This window comes from Pipistrellus hanaki (assembly GCF_964339955.1).
Source record: "Pipistrellus hanaki genome assembly, chromosome: 20".
Taxonomy (NCBI): Eukaryota; Metazoa; Chordata; class Mammalia; order Chiroptera; family Vespertilionidae; genus Pipistrellus; species Pipistrellus hanaki.
Window position 1 is genome coordinate 356336 of NC_140522.1, and position 10583 is coordinate 366918.

The 10583-nt window shown below is 73.6% G+C and overlaps 1 protein-coding gene across 1 annotated transcript; it reads right to left on the reverse strand.

Annotated features, from left to right (window-relative positions):
* Window positions 1-258: 258 nt before the first annotated feature.
* ELF3 (E74 like ETS transcription factor 3) lies at window positions 259-7460 on the reverse strand. The gene is made up of 9 exons (XM_084868582.1): window positions 7105-7460; window positions 5740-5899; window positions 5143-5364; window positions 4070-4171; window positions 3686-3815; window positions 3213-3298; window positions 3018-3134; window positions 1423-1618; window positions 259-862 (listed from the first exon to the last, which is right to left on the reverse strand). The coding sequence occupies exons 1-9, from the start codon at window positions 7351-7353 to the stop codon at window positions 739-741; spliced, it is 1386 nt and encodes a 461-aa protein (XP_084724708.1). The 5' UTR covers window positions 7354-7460; the 3' UTR covers window positions 259-738.
* Window positions 7461-10583: the final 3123 nt, after the last annotated feature.

Genomic DNA, 10583 nt, shown 5'->3' on the forward strand with positions numbered 1-10583 from the left:
GCGCCCGAAGGGGCCCACCGTGTCCCGGCAGCGCCAGGCCCAGCTCGGCCTCGTCCCCCTGCACGGGGTCCTCTTTCCTTCCCTCCCGGCCCCCCCCGCCGGCACGTCCCCCTGGACTGGGAACCCCCCCCACCCCCCACGCCTGCCTCTGCCCCCCCCCCCCCCCGTCCCCTCCGCCGCCCACCACGCCCGTGTCCCCGTCCGCATCGCGCACAGGGAGTGAGACAGCGGCTACAAAAAGCCCAGAAGGCACTTTATTGGGGGTGTCTGTGCCCCCGGCTCCCCCGCCCCCCGGGGCCGAGAGCGGTCAGTCAGGGGGACGAAGTCTTAGAAAAAATACATCTCTATGTACAGCTGGCACCGAAGGCACATAAATAGGGCGTGCTGACCCCCGCCCGCGGAGCCACGCACTGGGGGGGCGTGGGGCGGGGGGCCGGGCTGGGCCGGGGCGGCGTGCGGGCCCTGCTGTCCCCGGTTCCCGGTGCGCGGGCCTCCCGGCCTCTGTCCGGCCCCCGTCTGTCCGGGCACCTCGGTGGCCTGGCCCGGACGGAGCCACACGTGCGCCGTGGTCAGTGAGAACGAATCCCGTCAGGCCCGGAGCTGGTCATTCCTACGAGGCGGCGTCGGCGTCGGCGGGGAGACCCGGGCCTCTGCCTCCTCCGGACAGTCCTCCTGCCGGCCGGCCGGTCGGTCGGGGCCGCGGCCGCGGTCCGCGTCAGGCTCGGTCCGCTCGGACCCTCAGTGCCGGCTCCCGGCCTCCTCCTCCTCCTCCTCCTCCCTCCAGCCGCTCGAGTTCTTGCCAAACTTGTAGACCAGCCGCCGGCCGTCCACCCGCTCCAGGATCTCCCGTTTGTAGTAGTACCTGCGCGGGCGCGGGGGCGGGAGGGTCAGGGGGGCCGGGCCGGGGGCGCCCCGAGAGCCCGGTCCCCAGCCCCCCGACCCGAGAGCCCGGCCCCCCGGCCCCCCGGCCCCTGGCCGCCGGCCCCCCGACCCGAGCTTAGAACAGCTGTGCCTGGGGCTGGCCAGGAGCCCGCACACGCAGGCCCACAGGCCAGCACCGGGGCCGGTTAACTGGGCACGGGTGTGGGGCGGGCGGAGCAATGGCCACGGAGGCCCAGCTGGGGGGGCGCCGGGGCTGAGCATCGACCGAAGAACCGGGAGGTCGTGGTTCGATTCCCGGCCGGGGCTGTGGGCTCCGTCCCCAGGGCGGGGTGTGTGCAGGAGGCAGCCGGCCCGTGATCGAACCCTGCACCCTACACGCTACACGCTTCCTCTGGGGCCACCGGCTACACCTCCAGGTCAGCGGTCCCCGCCCCGCTGTTCCCCCCGCCCCCCCCGCTGTGCCCCCACCCCCCCACTGTGCCCTCCACCCCCTGCGGTGCCCCCGTCCCCCCCGCTGTGCCCCCGCGGTGCCGGGCCCACCTCATGGCGCGGCTGAGCTTCTCGTAGGTCATGCTGCTGTTCTTCTTCTTCTGGCCCCAGAGCTGGGCCACGGCCTCGGAGCGCAGGAACTTGAAGACGCCCGCGCGCCGGTCCTCCCAGCGCATCAGCCCCTCGTGCAGCTCGGGGTGCAGCAGGATGTCCCGGATGAACTCCCACAGGTGCGTGCCGCGGGGCGCTGCGGGGCCGCGGGCGTCAGTGCCGCCGGGGGCTGCCTCCCCCGATACCCCCCTGATCCCCCCTGATCCCCCAATCCCCCCCTGGTCCCCCAATCCCCCCCTGATCCCCCCAACCCCCCTGATCCCCCAATCCCCCCCTGGTCCCCCCAATCCCCCCCGATCCCCCAATCCCCCCCGATCCCCCAATCCCCCCCCGATCCCCCCAACCCCCCCCCCGATCCCCCCAACCCCCCTGATCCCCCAATCCCCCCCTGGTCCCCCAATCCCCCCCTGATCCCCCAATCCCCCCTGATCCCCCCAACCCCCCCTGATCCCCCAACCCCCCTGATCCCCCCAACCCCCCCTGATCCCCCAACCCCCCCTGATCCCCCCAACCCCCCTGATCCCCCCAATCCCCCCCCTGATCCCCCAATCCCCCTGATCCCCCCAACCCCCCCTGATCCCCCAACCCCCCCTGATCCCCCCAATCCCCCCCCCGATCCCCCAATCCCCCCCTGATCCCCCCAATCCCCCCCCTGATCCCCCAATCCCCCCTGATCCCCCCAACCCCCCCCCCCCGATCCCCCCAATCCCCCCCTGATCCCCCCAATCCCCCCCATCCCCCCGACCCGCACATGTCCCCCACCGACCCCCCCTGACCTCCCCCGCCTGCTGGACCCGGGGGACCCTGCCTCCCTGATCCCCCCCCCCCGTCCCCCCCCCCGCCCCCCGACCCGCCTGCCGGGCGGCGACCCGCACAGGCCCCCCTGACCAGCCCCCTGACCCCCTCCGGCAGGGATGTTCCCGCTCCAGTTCTAGATACAAGAGGGGCCGACACACGTGCCCCCCGACAGCTGACGGTCAGCAGCTCAGGGACCCCAGAAAGGAAGGCGGCCGGGAACAGCCCCCCCGGACGCGGACGGAGTGACCCAGGGTCCCCCTGAGGCCGCCGGGAGCCGGGGCGGGGGCACGGGGTGTGGCCGGGCCGTCCTCCCCGGCCTGTTTCCCCTCCTCCCGGGAAACGGCCCGCACCCGGTCCCGCCCACTCCCCCCGCACCCCGTCCCGCCCGCACCCCCTCCCCCCGCGCCCCGTCCGCCCGCACCCCGAGCCCCCGCACCCCGCGCCCCCCGCGCCCCGTCCCGCCCGCACCCCGTCCCGCCCGCGCCCCGTCCCGCCCGCACCCCGAGCCCCCCGCACCCCCCTCCCCCCGCGCCCCGTCCCGCCCGCACCCCGAGCCCCCCGCGCCCCGTCCCGCCCGCACCCCCTCCCCCCGCGCCCCGTCCCGCCCGCACCCCCTCCCCCCGCGCCCCATCCCGCCCGCACCCCGAGTTCCCCGCACCCCCCGCGCCCCGTCCCGCCCGCGCCCCGTCCCGCCCGCACCCCCTCCCGCCCGCACCTGGCTGGGCGGCCGCGCTCACCGTGCTTGCTCTTGCGCCCGTCGGCGCCGTCCCGGGGCTCCCGGCTCAGCTTGCGGGGCCGGCCCCGCTTCCGCTTCCCGTGCTTGGGGTCCCCCTTCCTGCAGTCGGGGAGGTCGGCTGTGGGGGAGGGGCGGCGGTCAGGAGGGGGCGGGGGCGGGGGCGGGGGGCGGGCAGCCCCGGTTCGGCCGCACTCACCCCTGGCGAAGAGCCCGCTGTCCCTGGAGTCCAGGTCCATGTCGCTGCCCCCCGAGTCGGAGGGGGAGCACCCGGAGGCGCAGGTCCTGGGGGGGGGGTCCGAGTGAGTCCCGCTCCGGACACGCTGCCCAGCCGGGCCTGGCAGAGCCGGGAGCCGGGAGCCGAGGGCGGGGACACGGGGACACAGGGGGGGACACGGGGGGTAAAGGGGGGGTCACGGGGACACGGGGGGAAACGGGGACACGGGGGGATAAAGGGGGGGACACGGGGACACGGGGGGTAAAGGGGGGACACGGGGGGTAAAGGGGGGGGACACGGGGACATGGGGGGGCATGGGGGGGTAAAGGGGGGACACGGGGACACGGGGGGTAAAGGGGGGGGACACGGGGACACGGGGGGTAAAGGGGGGGACACGGGGACATGGGGGGGCATGGGGGGTAAAGGGGGGACACGGGGACACGGGGGGACCCTCACCTGCGGTGGAGCCGGGGGAGCCGTCCGAGCTGCCTGGGGACGGGGTGCCCCCGCCGTAGCCGCCCGAGAGGCAGGGGCTGGGCTGCCGGCCGTCCTCCGGCGTCTCCGGGCCGAAGGGGCTGCCCTGGTCTGCGAGGAGGAGGAGGAGGAGGAGGAGGAGGAGGGCTCAGGCCGGGGAGGAGCGGGCGGGGCCGCCGGACCAGTGACCCGCTGACCGGCCGGCCGGCGGGGGGACAGGGCCCGGGGCGGGCGGGGAGACCGGCGGGCGCTCACCGAAGGGGCCGGGGGCAGGGGCCGGCGGGGCGGGCAGAGGTCAGTGGGGAGGTCGGCGGGGAGATGGGCTCACCGAGGGGGCGGGGGGCGGGGAGACGGCGGGCGCTCACCGAAGGGGCCGGGGTCCACCAGCGAGTCCTGGAAGGAGGGGCTGTCCTGCTCCAGGAGGTCGATGATCCAGCTGAGCTCGTCCGGGAGGCTGGGGCTGGACACTGAGGGGGAGGCAGGTCAGGGCCCGGCTGCCCCTCCCTCCCCCGGGGGCTCCATGGGGCCGCCCATGCCCCCGATCCCGGCACCCCTGATCCCGGCACCCCCAATCCTGGCACCCACAATCCTGGCACCCCCGATCCCGGCACCCCCAATCCTGGCACCCCCAATCCTGGCACACCCGATCCCAGCACCCCCGACCCCGGCACCCCCAATCCCGGCACCCCCGATCCCGGCACCCCCGACCCCGGCACCCACAATCCCCTGGGGCCCGGACTCAGGGACACACATCCCCAGCCTCCCAGACTGAGAGCAGCCCCCCCTCCCATGGCCCCGGCCCGGGAACCCCCCCCCCGGCCCCGCACTCACTGAGGCCCCGGGAACCCCCCCCCCGGCCCCGCACTCACTGAGGCCCCCCCCCCGGCCCCCGCACTCACTGAGGTCCCGCCCCACCCCCCCGCACTCACTGAGGCCCCGGGGACCCCCCCCGGCCCCCGCACTCACTGAGGTCCCCCCCCCCGGCCCCCGCACTCACTGAGGCCCCCCCCCGGCCCCGCACTCACTGAGGCCCCGGGGACCCCCCCCCGGCCCCCGCACTCACTGAGGCCCCCCCCCCCGGCCCCCGCACTCACTGAGGTCCCCCCCCCGGCCCCCGCACTCACTGAGGCCCCCCCCCCGCCCCGCACTCACTGAGGTCCCGCCCCCGGCCCCGCACTCACTGAGGCCCCGGGGACCCCCCCCCCCCCCCCCGGCCCCGCACTCACTGAGGTCCCGCCCCCGGCCCCGCACTCACTGAGGCCCCGGGGACCCCCCCCCGGCCCCCGCACTCACTGAGGTCCCCCCCCCCCGGCCCCGCACTCACTGAGGCCCCCCCCGGCCCCCGCACTCACTGAGGGCCCCCCCCCCGGCCCCGCACTCACTGAGGCCCCCCCCCCGGCCCCGCACTCACTGAGGCCCCCCCCGGCCCCACACTCACTGAGGTCCCAGAGCTGGGCGTACAGCTGGTCGCCCAGCGGCCCGAAGGCCCGCCGCAGGTCCTCGGGCGCGCAGCGGCAGAGCGTGGCCCCGTCCATGTTGCAGCGAGAGAAGTCGATGGTGCTGGCGTCCAGCTGGTGCTTCTCCACCTGGTAGCTGACCCAGTCCAGCACCTGCGCCTGCGACCAGAACTGGGGCTGCTCCCGCGACCAGCTGGCCTTCTCTGGGGGACGGGGGCGAGGGTCAGCCGCCACCGCGGACCCCAGGACAGGACGGGTGCACGCCCTCACTGGGCACCGCCACACGGACCCCCCCCCCACCCCGGACAGGAGGGGGACAGGACGGGGTGCGCACCCTCACTGGGCACCGCCACCTCCAGCGGGTCCCCCCCCGCCACACGGACCCCCCCAGACGGAGACAGAGGGGGACAGGATGGGTTTGCACCCTCACCGGGCAGGGCCATGAGGAGCCCCTCCCGGGACAGGGGTTCGCGCCTCGAGCAGCCACCACCACGCCCCAGCAGGAGCAGCTCCCTCTGCCGCCCCCACGCCACCCGGCCTCAGGGGTCCCCGCTCCACAGCGCCCCCTCCAGACCCACCTGGGCCCTCGGGCGGCATCGAGGGGCTCAGGGGCTCTGCGAGGTCGGCGGGCGGCGGGGGGGCCGGGGCCGGGGCCGGGGCGGGCTCGTCCGGGCTGTACATGGCGCTGAAGTAGTTGCTGAACACGTTGCTGATCTCACAGGCTGCGGCCATGAGCTCCTGGGGGCGCGGGCGGTGAGGGCGGGCCTGTCCCTGTCCCCGGTCCTGTCCCCCATCCCCAGTCCCCGGTCCCCATCCCCGACCCCGAACCCCATCCCCATCCCTCCCTCCCTGTCCCCATCCCTCCTCCTCCTCCTTCTTCTCCTCCTCCCCGTCCCCCATCCCGCAACCCTGACCCCGGTCCCGTCCCCGGTCCCTGTCCCCGTCCCCGTCCCCGTCCCCCATCCCCAGTCCCCGTCCCTCCTGTCCCCGTCCCCGTCCCCATCCCCGGTCCCCGTCCCTCCTGTCCCCGTCCCCGTCCCCGTCCCCGTCCCCGTCCCTGTCCCCCGTCCCTATCCCCGTCCCCCGTCCCCCGTCCCCGTCCCCGTCCCTCCTGTCCCCCATCCCCAGTCCCCGTCCCCGTCCCCATCCCCGGTCCCCGTCCCTCCTGTCCCCGTCCCCGTCCCCGTCCCTCCTGTCCCCGTCCCCGTCCCCGTTCCCCGTCCCTCCTGTCCCCGTCCCCGTCCCCGTTCCCCATCCCTGTCCCCGTCCCCGTTCCCTGTCCCCGTCCCTGTCCCCGTTCCCCGTCCCCGTCCCCGTTCCCCGTCCCTGTCCCCGTCCCCGTTCCCTGTCCCCGTCCCCGTCCCCGTTCCCCGTCCCCGTCCCCGTCCCCGTTCCCCGTCCCCGTCCCCGTCCCTCATCCCCATCCCCGGTCCCCGGTCACCGGTCACCGTCCCCGTCCCCCGTCCCCCGTCCCCGTCCCCGTCCCTCCTGTCCCCCATCCCCAGTCCCCGTCCCCGTCCCCGTCCCCGTCCCTCATCCCCATCCCCGGTCCCCGGTCACCGGTCACCGTCCCCGTCCCCGTTCCCTGTCCCCGTCCCCGTCCCGTCCCCGGTCACCGGTCACCGTCCCCGTCCCCGTTCCCCGTCCCCGTCCCCGTTCCCCGTCCCCGTCCCCGTCCCCGTCCCCGTCCCCGTCCCTCCTGTCCCCCATCCCCAGTCCCCGTCCCCGTCCCCGTCCCCGTCCCTCATCCCCATCCCCGGTCCCCAGTCACCGGTCACCGTCCCCGTCCCCGGTCCCCGGTCACCGGTCACCTGGGCGCTTGTGTGGGGCTGACAATGTCATGGCCCCCGTACCCGTGGTCCCCCGGCCACCCCCCCTCCCAGCTCTCGGACCCAGACCCGCAGGCCGCCGGCTCTCCCGGCCCAGGCCCAGGTGGGACCTACCGAGGTGGCGGTGCGGTGCAGGCGCGGCAGGCGGTACGGGGCGGTGGGCGGTACGGGCACAGCGGGCGGGCTGGCGGGCGCGGGAGCCGAAGGTGCTGGAGGCAGGATTGAGCGACCTGGGCAGGTGGGGCGGGCGCGGCACCTAAATAGGCCGGAGCCCCGCCCCGCCCTCCGGCGAGGGCCGCCGCCGCCGCTCATTGGACGGGGCTCCCGCCGGCAGCAGGGCCCCCGGCACCCAGGGATTTGCATACTCGGTGCCACTCGGCCCGGCCCCGACCCGGGATGCTGGGAAGTCAGGCCGGGCCGGTTTAATGATTGCCAGGCGGCTGCCCGCGCCCTCCGGCTGGCACGGGCACTGGGCGGGCGGCGGCGGCCGGAGGGCCGCGAGGGGGGGCCGCGGCCGCCCTCCGGCTCAGAAGTGCCGCCAGGGGAGGGGGGACGGTCGGGGAGGGGCTGCGAGGGGCAGCCTCTGGGGGTCTGGGGGGCCGCGTGGGGAGAGAGGACCCGGGGTTCAGGCGCCCGGGACAGGTTCCCCAGGAGCCCGAGGGCCCGTTTGCCGACACCCGTTTTCCCCGCGGCCAGAGCCCTCCAGGCCGCAGAACCAGAGTAGCCATGTCTGTCCAGGCCAGCCCCGCGGCCCGCCCCCAGCCCGCAGCCCGGGTGCGGACGGTGCAGGAACCGCCGTCTGCATTTAGTCCTCCACCACCTCGTCACCGTCACCGTCACGTCACCGGGTCACCCGGTCTGCGGTCTCTTCGGTGCGGCTCCCCTGCCGATCACAGCACCTCTGCTGCCCTCTCCTGGCCAGATCGCCGATACCGGTGTCCCTGCCTGGCCGGAGCCCCCATACCGGTGTCCCTGCTGGGCCAGAGCCCCCGTACCCGTGTCCCTGCCGGCTACTGGCCAGATCGCCGATACTGGTGTTCCTGCCTGCTACTGGCCGGAGCCCCCATACCGGTGTCCCTGCCGGCTACCGGCCAGAGCCCCGATACTGGTGTCCCTGCCGGGCTGGAGCCCCCGTACCCGTGTCCCTGCCGGCTACCGGCCAGAGCCCCGATACTGGTGTCCCTGCCGGGCTGGAGCCCCCGTACCCGTGTCCCTGCCGGCTACTGGCCAGATCGCCGATGCCGGTGTTCCTGCCGGCTACTGGCCGGAGCCCCGCTACCAGGGTGGTGCCCGTTATTCAAAAGCCAAAGTAGGATTCGTCGTGTCTCCCTTGAACCTAGTCCCCGTCCATCTCCCCTTGTCCCCACTTTGTAGGTTGTTTTTTTAAATGTATTTTTATTGATTTCAGAGCAGAGGGGGCGGGAGCGGGAGAGGAGCAGGGAGGAGGGGGAGGGAGGAGGGGGAGGGAGAGGGAGAAACATCCACGATGAGGGAGAATCATGGATCCGCTGCCTCCTGCTCGCCCCCCTGCCCCCCGTGCTGGGGATGGAGCCTGTACCCAGGCAGGCGCCCTGATGGGGACTGAACCATGACCACCTGGCTCATGGCCCACCCACTGAGCCGCCCAGGCCGGGCGGTTACCCCCACGTTGCAGCTCAGAGCCCAGGCCACACGGGGCTGGGGAAGTGGTGGGGCTGAGAGTTCAGGCCACGGACGGGGCTCCAGGCCCCGCCCGCCAGCTCCGTGGGCTCGGTGATGTCCTCGAGCCTGTGGTTCTCTCTAGGCTCCGCCTGAGCTGGTTTGCTCAGTGGTTAGCGTCGGCCTGACCACACCAAAATAGCAGGTTCAATTCCCCGTCGAGGGCATGTAGTACCTTGGTTGTGGGCACATCCCCAGTGGGGGGGAGCCAACAGGAGGCAGCCAATCCCTGATTCTCTCATTGATATTTCTCTCTCCCCCTTCCTCTTTGAAATCAATAAAAATATTTAAGAAATAAAAAAAAAAAATGAAAGCAAGGTGGTTTGGACTCCAGCGCCTGCCTCCTGAAGGAGCTGTGACGTGGCCCGGCTCTCGCCCTCGGCTCCTCGGGCTCTCCGTCACCGCCCAGCCCAGCCCCGGCGCCCAGGGCCGAGTGCGGCCTTCCTCAGAGGGGAGGGCCCCGCCCGCCCGGCTGCCCCCGGACTCGCAGCACAAGGCCCGAGTCCAGCCCAGGACCCGGCTCCCCCCCTCCCGTTGTGCTGGGAGCTGCCGGGCGGGAGAGGGGGCTCAGCCCGGGTCTCCCCACGGCCGGGCGGGGGGCCAGGCTCTGGACTTTCCCGGCGCCTGGGGGGGCCTCCCTGAGCAGAGCCCGAGGCGGCTCACCCTCCACCGTCACCAGGAATGCGGCAGAACCAGCTCCGGCCGGACTGAGGGGAGGCGCCCCGGGGCTCAGGCGCCCTGGCCCTCGTGGGGCTGCCCCTCCCCTCCAAGGACTATTTTTTTTTTAATGTTTTTATTGACGTCAGAGAGGAAGGGAGAGGGAGAGAGAGAAGCATCCATGAGGAGAGGGAATCATGGACAGGCTGCCTCCTGCCGGCCCCCCACTGGGGATGGAGCCCGCCACCCGGGCCTGTGCCCTGAGCCTAGGTGGACGCTCCTGGTTCCTAGGTGGACGCTCCGCCGGCCGGGCCCAGGGTTTATGCCTTCACAGACGGTGATGCTGTGAAATGGTGGAAAGGCCCAGGACAGAGCCTTGGAGGGAGGGTGGGGGGAGAGAAGCTTCCAGAACAGAGGTCAGGGGGGCTGTGGGGTGGGGACGGGGCCTCCTGATGAAAGAGCCACATGGGTCAGGGCCAGGGAGCAGGTGCGAGCGTCGGGACAGCCCGGACGTCCGGCCTGCAGCCCGGAGACCAGCGGCCTCGCACTGTGAGGTCCGCGCGGACAGACCACCCACGGCTCCGGCCGGTGACCTGGTCGAAGTCCGAACAAGTCTCTTTCCTGCCGCGCTGCCTCCTCCCAAGCCCAGGCAGGACGGGGGAGACCGGAGCTGACTGCCTCCCCAAGGACAGAGCCACAGCTGGACAGAACCACAACGGGGCACAGCTGGTAGAGCCATAGCCAGAGCCACAGCCGGCAGAGCCACAGCTGGTCAGAGCCCCAGCCGGACAGAGCCGGACAGAGCCACAGCCAGGCAGAGCCAGACAGAGCCACAGCCAGAGCCACAGCCGGCAGAGCCACAGCCGTACAGAGCCGGACAGAGCTGCACAGAGCCACAGCTGGACAGAATCACAGCTGGGCACAGCTGGATAGAGCCACAGCCAGTCAGAGCCACAGCTGTTTCAGAGCCCCAGCCGGCACAGCCACAGCGGTCAGAGCCCCAGCCGGCAGAGCCACAGCTGGGCAGAGCCACAGCCGGGCGGAGCCACAGCCGGCAGAGCCACAGCCGGCAGAGCCACAGCCAGCAGAGCCACAGCTGAGGCAGAACAGGCTCAGGCTCAGGGGTGCCCTACATGTAAGGAAGGCAACTTAAATATGTATTTAGCCCCGGCCGATGTTGCTCGGTGGACAGAGCGTCGGCCTGCGGCCCAAAGGGTCCCGGGTACAATTCTGGCCAA